Genomic DNA, 16700 nt, shown 5'->3' with positions numbered 1-16700 from the left:
TGCATGAGACGAAATTGATAATTTGGGACGAAGCACCTATGGTACATAAACATGCATTTGAAGCGCTGGATAGAACAATGAATGACGTTTTCAACATGGACACACATCTCTCAATTCAGATATCCGATTTGGAGGTAAGGTTATTGTTTTTGGCGGCGATTTTAGACAAATATTACCTGTTGTTCCAAATGGTGGAAGACAAGAGATTGTTAATGCCTCCTTATGTTCGTCTTATTTGTGGAGTAAATGTAAATTGCTAAGATTAACAAAAAACATGAGGTTAACCGTTGGAAGATCTACATCAGATATTGAAGAAATAAATAGTTTTGCCAAATGGCTTTTGGATTTGGGTGAGGGAAATGTTGGTGGTCCAAATGATGGAGAAGCAACTATTGAAATACCACAAGATCTTCTGATTGCTGACGCATCTGAACCAATTGCAAGTTTAATTGATTTGGTTTATCCATCAATCTTGGAAAACGTCAACAATCATAATTATTTTAGTGAGCGGGCTATACTTGCACCTAAGAATGATGTTGTGCATGAGATGAATGATAGGTTGCTATCAATGTTTCAAGGTGAAGAAAGAGAGTATCTTAGCTCTGACAGTCTTTGTCCGACTGAAGACGCAAATTCTACACAACAAAGAATATACTCCTCGGATGTGCTCAACGGTCTTAAAATATCATGCTTACCAAATCATAGGTTAGTGCTTAAAGTTGGTGTTCCGGTAATGCTATTACGAAACATTGACCAACGGAATGGTTTGTGCAACGATACAAGGCTACAAGTAAAAAAGTTGTACAACCGTGTAATAGAAGTGGAGATAATATCTGGTGCAAATATTGGTAGTTGCAAATGTATACCTAGAATTAATTTGATCCCTTCTAATAGAAAGATTTCTTTTGCTTTTCAAAGGAGGCAATTTCCACTAGTCGTATGTTTTGCAATGACAATCAACAAAAGTCAAGGCCAGCCACTTTCAAGAGTTAGTTTGTACCTGAAACAACCCGTCTTTTCTCATGGTCAATTGTATGTTGCTTTATCAAGGGTGAAAACAAGAGATGGGGTCATACTACTAATACTTGACAACGACAGAAAACATACAGATAAAACAACTAATGTGGTTTATAAAGAGATTTTCAACGAATTATGATTGTTGTATATTAATGTATTTCAATTTTGATTATATACGATACATTGATTAACCCGTGTTACAAACGAGTACTTAATATTAGCAGGTTTGCACCCATGGTCAGCTGTATGTTGCGTATTCATGTATTTCAATTTGTTGTTTTAATCTAACATATTCGTTTGTGTTTTAACGTGTATAAATCATAAATTTTATGTCAACGATGATAATGAAGATATTTTCTTTTGTCAACCCAAGAAATTCACAGGTTCTAAAACTAGTACTTACATATAAGAATACTTTCATATAAGAAAATGCTAATTAGCAAGGAAATATGCCGCCTATAACTTTTTAATGGTCTTCATTAACTCATAAAACAGAGTATAAATATCAAATTGAAATGTATACAAGTATAAGGAAAAAACGTATCAATGAACTAACATTGTTATATAGCGAGTTTGACCCTAGCAATGATTTTTTAGACTAGTTATATAAAACCACATTGCATGCATACAATATGAAGCAAAAAAAGTGGATTGCCTTATGATGGTCATAAGGTAAAAGTCGTAAAACAATGTCAGGCACACAACCAAGCCAATTATTTAGCATCACTGAATCTTAGGTTCTCGTGGTCCAAAACTTTTAAGAAAACAAAAACACCACAATTTTTGCACCAGATTCATTTCTATCTACAATAAATGTGTTCGAAACATGGCATAACATCATTTCAAGAGCCGGTATGAAGATCAGGGATGCGGGCCATACACCCATCCCAACAAGAATGCATAAATCAGTTCCAGTTTTTTTCCTTTAACTATCTCTAAAACCTGTAACCTGAACCAGAACCAGGCGGTGCTGGCGGCAACCGGTTAGGTGTGCGTCGGCCGGTGGAGTTTGATCTGGATCCCGACCCATCATCACCATTCTCAGAAGGCCCATTGTTCCTGCGCCCGTAACCGTTGGATCCAAATCTAGAGTCGAGGCTTGTGGGCCCGTTGGCAGCAGAATCAAAAGCAGATCTCCAATCACCTCCTGATGATCCACCACTTCTTGGACTTTCTGTTGATGTCACAGTCGAAAATATATTAGATTATTCCTTAGTCAACCCAACAAACTTGGGCCACTTGACATGACACGTTAACGGTTAAACATGATTATTGTTACCTGCAGGACTGTCGTTTGACATGCCTGTAGCAGCAGCTGCTCGATTATCATGAATGCTGAGTTGTCTGGTGAGTTTGGAGAGCAGGGAGGATTGCTTCTGTATCTTCTCTCTTTTTCTCTTCACATTACCATCTTCTTGAAGTAGTTCCTCTATCCTTGCCGTACTTTGGGAACTTTGACCAGAAAAGTCAACAGTAAGCAACAAAAAAGTCCAAAAAAAGTTGCATGGATTGCAATAATAAATTAATAATTAACATCTTTGAAATCATGAGCTGACCTTACAGAACTGTAGAGTTTATTCAGCATGTCTTCTTTAGCCTTTTCTACTTGACAAAGAACAACTGCCTGCATAACCAAAATAGATACACAAATAATTAAAAACAATTCAGAAAAAAAAAAAAGATTTGAAATGGTAAATAAAACACCTTTGGGACATTGGCAGCAAGGCTGTTGAGAACTGCTTCAACGTAACCACGTACTTCTTGCGCCATCCAACGAAGTTCTTCCTCTGGATCTACTGGTTTTCTAGCCATTGTATCCTAATAATATTATAGATAATCAATGTTTTAATTATAATTAGAAAACAATATTATTACAATAATAATAATAATAATAATAATAATAATAATAATAATAATAACAATAAAGACTTTTAAAGTAAAAGAAAGTGGGTAACTCACAAGAGAACCATCAGAATGAGTGTGTCGAATGGGTGGCCCATCGGGCTTTAGTTTGACTTCACCCCCTTTGGCACCCATCACAGCTCTTATTTTGTTTAACCACTCAGCTTTATCTACCGCACTCTCAGCCTTTAACACAACAGCGCTATGAGCTGTATAACCACTTATTAAACTTTAGGTCTGCATTGGCATGCATCTTAGAGGAAAATAATATAACAACTACATACAAAAATATTGCAACCAACAAAATTACCTTTCAACACGGTCTTGTATGCAACCTTGCTGGTTATTTTAAAGAGCAGACTAGGCTGTTTTTCCTCTACCTTTGACTTTTTATCTTTTGAACTTTTGGATGGGGATGGTTCATCCTCTTCAATTTCTTCTAGCGCACATTCCTGATTCATAATATACATCCACAATTTAAACAATTGTCAAAAAATTAACCATAAAATGATATAGAAACGAATCACTTAGTAACTTATAACAGAGGATCAAATGATCATATATAGAATAACGATGTTGCATATGTTCTCAAGGATATATGATTAAAAATAAATTTAAAAATTTGCCACCACATACCTCCAAAGTGATGACACCGCGGAAATTTCTCTCTTCTTGTTTTTTAGTGTATCCAAGCTGCAGACAGAGCATTTACAAAACGATCATTCAGGATGCAAAATATACATTCTTTAAAAGTTGAAATAAAATCCTAATTTAATAAAGGTAACTTTCAAGAGGCTGTTAAGCAATTTATTAGCATAAACAACACAATTAATTTGTATCAAAAGTAGCATATAAACTATGATTTAAAGCATGCTAACCTTCCCAGTTTTCTCATTTAAAACGAACCATCTCCTACTCCACCCATTTGTTTTTGCACTTTTCTTCAACAAGAATCCTGCAAGAAGAGAACATATATAGCTTTCAAAGCCAGTAATGTCAATATCAGGGGTGTTCACGAAAACTGTCTAAAGCGTAGCAAGCTGGCCAGGTTGGATGGGTTCAAGCAACATACTCATGGCCAGCAAGTTTGTAAAAATGCAAAACCATGAACCGGTCTGGCCGGTTGTTTTAAGTCAGTGGACAGGCTGTGTCAGACGAATCTGCCGCTTTAATAATACATTAATATACATTTATATGTATATGCTATGTTGTCAAAAGCCCAAGACGCACTCAAGGCGCATAAGCCGAGCCCGGAGCCTAGACGCTTAAAAAGCAACGGCTTTTTTAAGCTAGACGCATTGTACAAAATACCTTTTTTAAGGATTTTAGACATGTTTTATGTTTGCTTAGGGCTAGTTTAGGCTGTTTTAGGTAGACTCCACCTATGCAGTTATAGTGGTCCAAAATCAAATAGCGGTCAAGGTCCGCTATATGATATATAGGTTATAGCGGTGTTATAGCAGTAATTTTTATATAATGCAAAATATTAGTACGTAATATCAAAATCCAAAACATTAACTGGGGAAGTCCAGCGATTTAGAGTTTTAGGTTTAATTTTGTTTAATGATGAACTGATGAAGAACCAACGAATGAAGACTTTTGGTCTCGATTTAGGTTTAATTTTGGGTTTGGGCCTTTACTTTTGGGTTTATTTATAAACAATAAGTTAATTAATGTGGGCTTTACCTTACTTTTGGGCTGAAATAAGAAAAACCACTAAAAGCAGGGCTACGACCGCTATACGGGTTTCAAAATAGCGGTCCAATAGCGGGATTTAGCACCGCTAATAGCGGGACCGCTATTTGGACCGCTAGGGTTCGTATGTCCGCTAAGCGCTATAGCACGCTATTGACTGCATAGGACTCCACTCCTCCAGGCTGATCATCAGCTTATTTAGCAGTTTCAGACAATTTTTTACCGGAATTTGGCCAGAATTAACCTGAATCCACACCTGGCTCGCCTGAAAAGCTAACGCTGAGGCTGCGCTTCTGCGCATTGAGCCGTTTTGACAACATAGTGTATGTGTTGATAATAATACATCTTTTGAATCATATTCTCGCAACATATGCTACAGTAAGCTTCCTAATTAGTTAAACTACTGACTACATTTTGTTCATTGTACTCCCAAAGGTTTTTATAATACAGTATCAAAACATAGCATCATATGTAATTTTAAGGTCATCAAACCATTGTCTTTTAAAGGTGTTGAAAGGTGTAATAACAATTCATTATGTAATTTCATAATGACAGGTTTGACCAAGTCACACTCCTAATCCAGTGTATAATCTATAACAAATAGTAAAAGAACAAAAGCAAAAGCAGAGAATGATGTCAAAGTGTAAACCTGCTGTAATCTCCCCCTCGGGTCCTGCAGTCTTTAGAGTGGATTCCTCTTGTGCATCCTTATCTTGCTTGGTATCCTTCATCGATTTCAAGTTCCCACCTGTTTGAGGACTAGCTGCCTAAACAAAGCATAAACAAATTAAATGAATTGCAGCAGAAACTCCAATGTTCAATTAAGACAAAATTACTAATAAAAAATTCAATATACAGGACTCTTAATGCTACAGCCATGACAATTCTACTTACCCTGTTTAGCAAAGATTGTTCTGCATCAACAGCCTTCTTGGAAGATTTGGTTTTAATCTCTTCCTCTCGTCTCTGCCTATCCATCCTGATACAAAAAAATGAAGATAGATTGAGAAATAAAGAAACAAAAAACAAAAAGCATAGTAAATCAGTAAGATTCTTATGTATGTTTTACATCATTAAAATCTTAAGGTCGCAGATACTATGATCTCAGATTTTAACAGTAAGATTTTTATGTATGTTTTACATCATGAAAAGCTTAAGGTCGCAGAAAATATGATCTCAGATTTTAAAGTAGCACATAACCAAAACAATAATGTGTTTACCATAGAAATGAACAAATTCAGAAAACCTTCTATGCACCAAATACTGATCATACCTTCTTTGCACCAAACGGATAAAATGTTGTGGTGGAACAAACACCCGCTCCATGTCAACAAGTGCAGTCACCATGGTCTTCGCATCACTCTTAAACCCTTCCAAAGCAGCGGTGGCAATTGCCACCACCTAAGAAAACAATATAACATAGGTTAAGAATTAATATAAAGCAAAAAAAATATATATATATATATTGTACTTGCTTTATGTTGTAAGTAGTAGATACAAGTACCTCTCTCTTGAATGGAGGATATCTACCAAGTCCTGGTGTAGCATTAGCTGAAGCTGAAACTATATCAGCAAGTACACGATGAACCTGTATTATTACAAAAATTATAATTTAGAGAAATCTTAGACATAAAATCATACCAATAAAAGGGATTAAACATGTTTATCAACTTTAACTTTTGAAATAACTGACATTAATAGTTAAAAAGGGTGACAAATTATGTGCATTAATACCTCATCAACACAGAGACGTGATGGCTCTTTTGCCAGCTCTAATACACCTTTTATTAAGGACCGCAATCCTTTCTCTGGGGATATAAGGTAAGGCTGATAACCATCTGCTTCTAGAACAATCTGATACGAACTCCACAGTCATCACAGAGTAGAAAGAATAGATTGAGTGAGCCAAAATTAGAGAAAAGTAGAAAACTATACCCTTTTGACGTTCTGTAGGTCAAAATGTCTGTCAAGAGGAAGCTGTTTGATCCTGTTAGGAAAGTTACCCTCAAAACTTGCAACAACTTTCCAGCCACTACCCTGAAATCGATACATGCAAGAATGTAAGCAAAAAACAAATCGATGTTTCACGATTGCACCATCAAGTGATCTTAGTTAGCATGCTACTTTCAAAGAGGCAAAAGTAGATTAAACATTAAATATAGTGTTTTACGATGCACGTACCATGACGAAACAAAAAATGTATCACGGCCTAATAACAGTAAGTGAAAAAGGGGGCAATTTCCTATATAACCCTCCTAACTTGCAAAGCATCATATATGCCCACAACAAGCTTTAAAAACATTGTTCTATGTGCATTGAAAACTGTGTTTTGGGTATATATACTATTTTCCAAGTTAGGAAGGGTATGCATGGTATTCTCAGTTTCTCACTAAAGATAGGATCAGCAAGTATCTTAACATGATAATGAACGATATCCAAGTGTAAAATTAATCTCCCAATATTTCTTTATCCCAAGCGTATCAGTAACAAGGCCACAACAAATAAAGTTATAATCAAATGATAGGCAGGACAAAAAGCAAGTGCTTGTTCAACTTAAGTGTAGCCTCGAATGAATTGTCTTTACATTTGTAACTCTATTAGACGAATCAAAATTGCCTTTTTATTGACCAATCACAAATGAGCACCTTATTTAGTGATCTCTAATCCAACTAAAAAGTCAAAAACTAGAATATGATGTTGCAGCAATAGGCTCGGCTCTAGTCATTTCCTAGTTAGAATCTTGTATAAAGTTGACATGAAAAAAATAATCTACAAATCAAGATTGCATCCAGTGCCCACTACAGAGAGGTAAGAGATGTACTGTAAATATGAATCAACATATGTACATGATAAGATATACAAAACTAAACGTTGTTTATTCAGTGTTCTCACCTCCCCAGTCATAATGTGTTGAAGAAATCTGTCCTCAAATTCACGACAAAGCTCCAAAGCCAAAGCTCTTGTACCTTCTGAGCTGGTGACCATTGATTCCCCTAGCCTTACCAACTCATCTTGCACGATTTGGGACTTACCTTGAAGCCTGTGTAAAAATAAAAATAGTAACAAATGATTTAAGGCCATAAGGAGCAACACATAAAAACAAAAGGCAACTTTTGCTGGTGCGGATGTATCATACAATCATCCATAAAAGGCATAAAAACAATGTAACACAAATTTCTTTGATAGTGTAAAGCAAATCTAACTTGAAATGTCAAAAAGATATGTTACCAAGAAACCTTTTAACTTGCTTGAAAAAACTAGAAGAATTTCTACATAAAAATTCATTCATCAGGCCGGCTATTTACATAGGCGAAAAAGTGGTTCATAAAATCTAGTTATAATAGCTTTCAAATCATTTAGTTCATATAAGAAAGCAATATCTATAAACATGTAAAACTATTATCAGCTCATTTATTTAAGTATCAAGTGAATACACTGTCTTTCACACATGTATGTGATATTGGAGACTTGACAAAAAAAAGTATAAAGTAAACTATATACCCAAAAATATGAACACAAATGAATAGCTTTGCAGTATGCCTTACAGAAAATTGTTTCGAATAATCAATCATACCCTGATAAAAGACTTGGAAGCCTAATTTTCATCCGGCTACGGATTTGATGAGCAAGGGTTTCCACCAATGATAATCTACCAAGCTTGCTCTGAGGGACCCCGGTCAATATAGATTTTAAACTCTCACTTTCAGCCCGCCAGGCGGTTTCTAATGAATTATCGGACCCAACACTTCCAGATTGTGCTGAAGCAATAGATACTGATTGACCAATTAAGGCAACCCATGGGAAATCGGCTGTGCTCCTTGGTCCTTGACCCAAAAGAAGTGCCTGAACAGCAGCAAGAACTTTGGGATCTGAAGACGCTTGATCTATTTTACTGATGACACCAATGGTTCTTGTTGCTACAGTAATCAAACAACAAAAATTACAACTTGAATATTACAAGAGGCTGAAAATGAAAATGAAACTGACTTAAATTGAAAACCCACATTCTCCATCATATTCCTTAGCAATTCTGACAGCTTTTGCAGAAGCAACTTCAGGTGCCTGAGCAGCAGGTATTACAACCAGTAGAATCGCATCATTGTGTTGAGCATACTCACTCTGAAAGAATTAAAAAATTATACGGTAAATATAGATTAATGTAAAGTATTAAACTTGTGCAACCGAAACAACCAATTTCACATCACTCACCAAAGAGTCATCAAGGTTACCCTTATCAACTCCAGGCAGATCAATCAATTTCAATGGAGGAGCTGTAAACCATATGGTTAGCCTAAAGAACCAAGTCTTCATATGATAAGTTAATCTAAAATACGAATATTTATTTAATACTCACATGTACTTGTTTTAAGCTTCAGATATATTTCATCGCGACTCTTGCTTGAAATTTTACTAAGCCTATCTTGTAATGAGTGACGGAGAGCACCTGTAGTTGGATAAAAAGAACATTTAATATCATTAGAATAAAACTCACATTTGGTATATGTTTTAAATGGCCAACAGTATGACATGAGGACTCACTTGCTGACACAGGTTGGGATTTACTATCAATCTGCAGCACAATTGATTTGGCGCTTAAGTTATCATCCCTCTTTAAGTCGATGCATATAGGTGCACGGGTCGCACCACCTTCACCAGTTGGCTGTTTGATTTAAGACCGAATATGAAAGTGAGAATTAGTACATTAAAGCTCACACCTCCATATCATCAAAAATATAAGTATACTCTTAACGACATCTGTTGTGTAGCGCCACTCTTTAATAAATGTGGCAGATGATATAGTTCTTGTTAATATATTATGACATGTATAATCATAATAAACTTGAAAATTACAAATTGGATATCAAGGTCCAGACTAAAGAATGAAGATCGTACCAGCGCAGGATGACCTATCAAACTGTTCAAAACTGCTGATTTTCCTGCACTCTGAAAAATTGGTAGCCCATGATTAGAAACTAGCTACCATGCCCTAATTTAATGGTAAAAGAACCTAATGTTGAAAAAAAAAATCATAAACAAACTGCAGAATAAAAACAAAACAAAACAAAACGACATAACTCCTTTGAGCCATGAAATTCAAATAACTTGAGTACTGCTAGAATTGAGTGCAAAAACTGTAGCAAATAGAACTTAACTCATATACAGGCCACTAAATGTTGATTGAAATAAATTGTAAATCGAAGATCTGGTATAGTTCGCTTCTTATTAATGCATTTAAAGGTAAACAACAATGTTCCAACTTCTAAGCAACATAATGAAGAAGCATCATCGCCATACGATTATATGAACCCTAATAGTTCACAAATTGAGCTATAACGAATACAACATCACAATGCATACTATAACAAGTTAACCACAACTACATTCATCATCATCAACAACTAACAATTCCTAACAACATATTCACCAAACTAAACACCAATCCAAAAACAAAAACACTTCCTCATCACAATAACCTAAAAACTCAACAAAACTGAACTCACAGCACATCCGTACCACAGATCCACCGACAAAATCAATCAATCGCAAAAAACTTACAGTATTTCCAAGCGCAACAACATTAAGAAATGTAGAACTGCGTCTCGAAGAAGCCGATGAGTTTTCGTCAACATCTTCATCGTTAAGCAGAGCCGCAGCTTGCCGCATCGAGTCCGCAAGCTGATTCAGTTCTTCAATCGCATCCATTTGGATCTAAATATCGAATAATCGATAACGACAGATCGAAGCGGATAATATCACAGATCGAGCAGATCGAAAGTAGAGAGTATAAACCCTAGGTTTTTGATGAAGAAGATGATGGATCTACAGTGAGATTTGAAGAGGAATGATTATTATGTAAAGAACAGATGATGGGATCCGTCACCAGTCAGTCACCACTAGGGAAGAATATTATCAGTTTTTAGGTTTTTCAAGTATGATTTGGGTTTTTGTTAAATCCAAGTATAGTTATTAGTTTTAGTTAATAGCTAAAATTGTAATTTAACCTAACCAATATGATAACTTGGGGGAATTATAACTTTTTTCTAATATAATTGTGTGACGGTCTCATTTAATTTCTTGGACCACGTAGAATTGCAACTTCAATATATTCATTTCATCAATCTCTCGTGTCTTTAAAATCCTAACCGGTTTTCATTAAATGGAATTTTATATTACCAATACCGATATTGTGTAATTTTTCTAAACGGTTAATAGAATCAATCTTGAGCATTCTCGGGTACTCACTGGACAAACGGAGTACTCCGAGAGTAACCCGAGTCCACCATCAATTCGGGGAAAACCCGGTAACTCACCCTGTAACATCCCGTGTTTTCGAATGTCAAAGTCAAAGTCCAAGTCAACTTTGACTACTTTGACTATTAATGTTTCTTTTGCTTCTGTATTATGTGGAGTAAGTGTTGTATAAATGAAATGATCGAATGTTTAACCAAAGCGACCGATTTACGACTGTGAATAGTAGGAAGTAACAATGCGATAAAGTTAACTAATTAGTAATCAAACCGATCTAACTATCATCGAACTCGAAACTCGAATTACGCGAATTCTGGTATGGTTATACGTGTGTGTGTGCCTTATATGTTACCTGTGCGTGTTTACTTTATGATTTGTGTGGTGATCAATCGAAACTCGAATCGAAACTCGAAAAGCAATCAAACTCAATCGAAACCGACATTGAAACGCGAATTACAGATGATAATATGTTAGATATAGTAGTGGGACTGAAAGTAATTTGACTAGGAACTCTATCGTATTCGTATCATTGTCCATCAAAATCGAGATATCGAAAACCGTCGCGAAACACTCGAAAAGGGTTGCTGATCGAACAGGAAGCACCCTGATCGATCGAGCAAGCCATTCGATCGGAGGTCCTGGCCGATCGGTTGACTCTTTCCTCTTTTGGAGCCTATAAATAGCCCTGTCATTGTCACTCTTTCTACTTTTGGAAAGCTCTGACCGAACCAGCCCTTGTTTTTCACCTTTTCTCAGATTCCTCTCAACTCCGATAAGTTTTCACTCTAATTCTTGTACATTTTTTTATCATTACACGATTCTACACCTTTCTATCTTTCAAAACTTGAATTCTAACCGTGAAATCACCAAGATCTAAGTGTTCTTGGATGATGTCATCATGGTGTTCTTGAAGAACATCACACCTTGGCCTCATCCAACCATGAATAGCTTATATCTAACCGATTTCCACATAAACAAACTAAGATTTGCAAGAATCTTAACATTTTCGGGTTAAACATCAAACTACCGTTCCGAACAATTCACCGACCGGACTTGGGTGATTCCTGTCCGAACCGGTAAAGCAAGTAAGAACCCACGTTCTACGGTTTAACTCGCTGTCAAAATACCTTGAAATCATATCAAAACAATCAAAACAGCCAAGTGGTAGACGAAAGGCCGACCAGGTCAGAATTGCTGGCCGAACGGCTAGGCTGTCCGAACGAACAGCCTAGCCGATCGGACATACCAGCCGATCGGCTAGCACATGGTCCCACACTTTCAAACTTCATGAAGTATGCTATTGACGAGGTGATGTCCGATCGAATATGCTACTCGATTGGTAAACATTACTCTTCGGATCATGAGATACTATGCTTCAACACTTAATCGATTTTACAACTCGTTCGTAGTATGGAGTGCCACCCGATCGAGCATGTTGTTCGATCGAGTGACATCCTGCTGAGTATCACTTCTGAAGTTCCTAACCGATCGGTTAAGCCGGCCGATCAAACAGACCGTTCAATCGATCGACCTGAAAGGTAAGAACACTTCAGTGTTCTCAAATGCTACAACAAAAACTTCAAAAGTTCAAACCATCATACACAAACACATCATTCTCAGAGGAAGAAACAATCCACTCGAATGGTCCAGCCGATCGAGCCTACCGGCCGATCGAACTGGACTGTTCAAACGGACTTTCAAACCGAACGAACAGCCCATTCGATCGAACCTGCTGTTCGATTGACCAGGCTATTCGATCCATTTACACTTGTTTGCATTTTCCGCGTTACTTATCGTTATGCTGTCGAACTATTCAGGCTAACCCTACTCTCAGCGCTCCCTTCAATCCATAATCAATCACTGTGAGTATACTCGAATCCCTTTTTGCTTTAGCACTTTTGGGTGTTACATACGTTACTTATCAAAATCACAACCGAACACACTATTCAAACTATTTGAACGCTAACCGATTGCATGTATTACGTGACTAAATGAATGCTTGTTGTTATGTTTACACGTGGAATGTTGTCTACCTGCCTTAACAACATAGTACTATAGTTTGGACTCAGCACCCGTTCTCACGGGGGTTGTTAAGGAAAATTACTTGCATGGATTACGGTGGTAATCATGTATTACGAACTGTCTCGGACAGTCAACCCGCAGTCGTTGGTATCGATAGATCCATGTCGATAATTAATATGCGTCATTTCCCCCTGTGTACGTGCTGGTTATGCGTAAACTATTCGAACTCTATATGCTATTATTAAACTTGTATGCTCACCTTTACATTTTATGTATTGACTTTATTTTAACGTATGTGACAAGTGTTTAATATATTTGCTTGCTAGGGAAGTGAAGCTAGAATAAAGCTTTAGAGGCCCCCAACAAATAGTTGTCTATCAGGAACAAGCAACTAGGGCATAGTTGTCTGTAGATCTTGTCAGGCTGGGTCTTAGAAGCATTGAACAATAATTATTTATGTTAAATCTGAGTTATCGGAACAGAATTACTTGTTTGGATGTTATCTGTAATAATGTATTTGTTTATTCGGGATACGGTATGGGACGTATCTATAACTGGATTTTATGAATAGTTGTTGTGGAAACTTCTGAACAATCTGTTTCGCTCAGTGCCATGCCCCGATGATTCCGCCATCGGTTGGGGTGTGACACACCCGCCCGTAGGCACGACAATGAAATTACCAGTAAAACTCGTTTGGCTTAAGGATCCAACCCAGGTTTCCATGGCTCTCCTATCATTGTCCACCAGTGACTCACTCCACCTGCATCTCTTAAGAGAAATGCAAGTCTTCCACCACTTGATCTAGATATCATTGGCATCGATGTGTAACTGGTATCGCTTTTGTTTGTAATGGTACTCTGTGAAGGATGTAGAAAATACTTATAGACCCAAATACTGTCCCGCCCACGCCATCAGGTCACGACAGTATTTGGGTTATAGTTGATCGTCTGACCAAATCAGCCCACTTCTTGCCAATACGAGAAGACTACAAGGTGGAACGACTAGCCCAAATCTACACCGACGAGATCATTTGCAATCATGGTACGCCTCGCGACATCATCTCTGACCGTGATGCTCGGTTTACTTCTCGATTGTGGAAAACTTTTCAAGCGACTCTTGGTACGTCGCTTAATCTGAGTACTGCATTCTATCCACAAACTGACGAACAGACTGAAAGAACGATCCGTACTCTTGAAGACATGCTCCGGGCGTGTGTCATAGATTTTGGTGGTAGTTGGAATAAACACCTGCCACTAGTCGAATTCTCGTATAATAACAGCTATCATGCCAGCATCCAAATGGCACCCTTCGAGGCCTTATATGGAAGGAGATGTCGTTCGCCTATTGTGTAGCATGAGATCGGTCATTCGCAATTAACCGGTCCCGAGATACTACAAGAAACGACTGACAAAATCCTCCAGATTAGAGACAACTTGGTAAAAGCTCGAAGTAGGCAGAAAAGTTACGCCGATAGAAGACGCAAGCCCCTTGAATTTGACGTTGGCGACTACATACTTCTAAAGGTATCCCCTTGGAAGGGTGTAGTCAGATTCGGCAAGAAAAGGAAACTAGCGCCTCGATATGTTGGACCTTTTAAGATTCTGGAAAGAATCGGAAAAGTCGCCTACAGACTCGAACTACCGGAGGAACTCAGTAACGTCCACCCGACTTTCCATGTGTCTAACCTCCGAAAATGCCTTGCTGATCATGACCTAATCGTACCACTCGACGATCTTCAGGTCAACGAAACCTTACACTTCGTGGAAAAGCCTGTCGAAATCATGGATCGCCAAACCAAGCAACTCAGGCGCTCACGCATCCCTATCGTGAAAGTCCGATGGGAAGGCAAGCGAGGCGCGGAGTTCACTTGGGAACTCGAAAGCGACATGAAAGCCAAGTACCCGCAGTTGTTTAAATAGATCTGAAGCATCAAATTGGTAAATCACGGTGATGTGCCGTTCTCAGCCTAATTTCGGGACGAAATTCCCTAAACAAGGGGAGGCTGTAACACCCCGTGTTTTCGAATGTCAAAGTCAAAGTCCAAGTCAACTTTGACTATTATTGTTTCTTTTGCTTCTGTATTATGTGGATTAAGTGTTGTCTAAATGAAATGATCGAATGTTTAACCAAAGCGACCGATTTACGACTGTGAATAGTAGGAAGTAACAATGCGATAAAGTTAACTAATTAGTAATCAAACCGATCTAACTATCATCGAACTCGAAACTCGAATTACGCGAATTTTGGTATGGTTATATGTGTGTGTGTGTCTTATGTGTTACCTGTGCGTGTTTACTTTATGATTTGTGTGGTGATCAATCGAAACTCGAATCGAAACTCGAAAAGCAATCAAACTCAATCGAAACCGACATCGAAACGCGAATTACAGATGATTGTATGTTAGATATAGTAGTGGGACTGAAAGTCATTTGACTAGGAACTCTATCGTATTCGTATCATTGTCCATCGAAATCGAGATATCGAAAACCGTCGCGACACACTCGAAAAGGGTTGCTGATCGAACAGGAAGCACCCTGATCGAACAGGCCAGCCGATCGAACAGGTTGTTCGATCGAGCAGGCCATTCGATCGGAGGTCCTGGCCGATCGGTTGACACTTTCCTCTTTTGGAGCCTATAAATAGCCCTGTCATTGTCACTCTTTCTACTTTTGAAAGCTCTGACCGAACCAGCCCTTGTTTTTCACCTTTTCTCAGATTCCTCTCAACTCCGGTAAGTTTTCACTCTAATTCTTGTACGTTTTTGATCATTACACGATTCTACACCTTTCTATCTTTCAAAACTTGAATTCTAACCGTGAAATCACCAAGATCTAAGTGTTCTTGGATGATGTCATCATGGTGTTCTGGAAGAACATCACACCTTGGCCTCATTCAACCATGAATAGCTTATATCTAACCGATTTCCATATAAACAAACTAAGATTTGCAAGAATCTTAACATTTTCGGGTTAAACATCAAACTACCGTTCCGAACAATTCACCGGCCGGACTTGGGTGTTTCCTGTCCGAACCGGTAAAGCAAGTAAGAACCCACGTTCTATGGTTTAACTCGCTGTCAAAATACCTTGAAATCATATCAAAACAATCAAAACAGCCAAGTGGTAGACGAAAGGCCGACCAGGTCAGAATTGCTGGCCGAACGGCTAGGCTGTCCGAACGAACAGCCCAGCCGATCGGACATACCAGCCGATCGACCGGGCCAGCCGATCGGCTAGCACATGGTCCCACACTTTCAAACTTCATGAAGTATGCTATTGACGAGGTGATGTCTGATCGAATATGCTACTTGATTGGTAAACATTATTCTTCGGATCATGAGATACTATGCTTCAACACTTAATCGATTTTACAACTCGTTCGTAGTATGGAGTGCCACCCGATCGAGCATGCTGTTCGATCGAGTGACATCCTGCTGAGGATCACTTCTGAAGTTCCTAACCGATCGGGTAAGTCGGCCGATCGAACAGACCGTTCGATCGATCGACCTGAAAGGTAAGAACACTTCAGTGTTCTCAAATGCTACAACAAAAACTTCAAAAGTTCAAACCATCATACACAAACACATCCTTCTCAGAGGAAGAAACAATCCACTCGAATGGTCCAGCCGATCGCGCCTACCGGCCGATCGAACAGGACTGTTCAAACGGACTTTCAAACCGAACGAACAGCCCGTTCGATCGAACCTGCTGTTTGATCGACCAGGCTATTCGATCCATTTACACTTGTTTGCATTTTCCGCGTTACTTATGTCACACCCTGAAATATCAGAGCTGGCGTGATTGGACCGGTATCTT

At 38.1% G+C, this 16700-nt stretch overlaps 2 protein-coding genes across 2 annotated transcripts; one reads left to right on the top strand and one right to left on the bottom strand.

Moving 5' to 3' along the window:
- The first annotated feature begins 274 nt into the window (after window positions 1–274).
- Window positions 275–1156, top strand: LOC110934030 (ATP-dependent DNA helicase PIF1-like). The gene has a single exon (XM_022177225.1). The coding sequence runs from the start codon at window positions 275–277 to the stop codon at window positions 1154–1156; it is 882 nt and encodes a 293-aa protein (XP_022032917.1).
- Window positions 1157–1650: 494 nt separating this feature from the next.
- Window positions 1651–10630, bottom strand: LOC110937519 (dynamin-2B). The gene is made up of 22 exons (XM_022179951.2): window positions 10171–10630; window positions 9508–9558; window positions 9154–9274; window positions 8969–9058; window positions 8824–8885; window positions 8619–8733; window positions 8189–8531; window positions 7507–7654; window positions 6550–6651; window positions 6349–6468; window positions 6119–6202; window positions 5888–6015; window positions 5509–5593; window positions 5264–5381; window positions 3798–3874; window positions 3556–3612; window positions 3230–3371; window positions 2977–3128; window positions 2722–2835; window positions 2574–2641; window positions 2297–2469; window positions 1651–2191 (listed from the first exon to the last, which is right to left on the bottom strand). The coding sequence occupies exons 1-22, from the start codon at window positions 10315–10317 to the stop codon at window positions 1953–1955; spliced, it is 2736 nt and encodes a 911-aa protein (XP_022035643.1). The 5' UTR covers window positions 10318–10630; the 3' UTR covers window positions 1651–1952.
- Between the last annotated feature and the right edge of the window lie 6070 nt (window positions 10631–16700).

Source organism: Helianthus annuus, chromosome 11 (assembly GCF_002127325.2).
Source record: "Helianthus annuus cultivar XRQ/B chromosome 11, HanXRQr2.0-SUNRISE, whole genome shotgun sequence".
NCBI classification, from domain to species: domain Eukaryota; kingdom Viridiplantae; phylum Streptophyta; class Magnoliopsida; order Asterales; family Asteraceae; genus Helianthus; species Helianthus annuus.
This window is presented reverse-complemented; position numbering and strand designations above follow the sequence as displayed.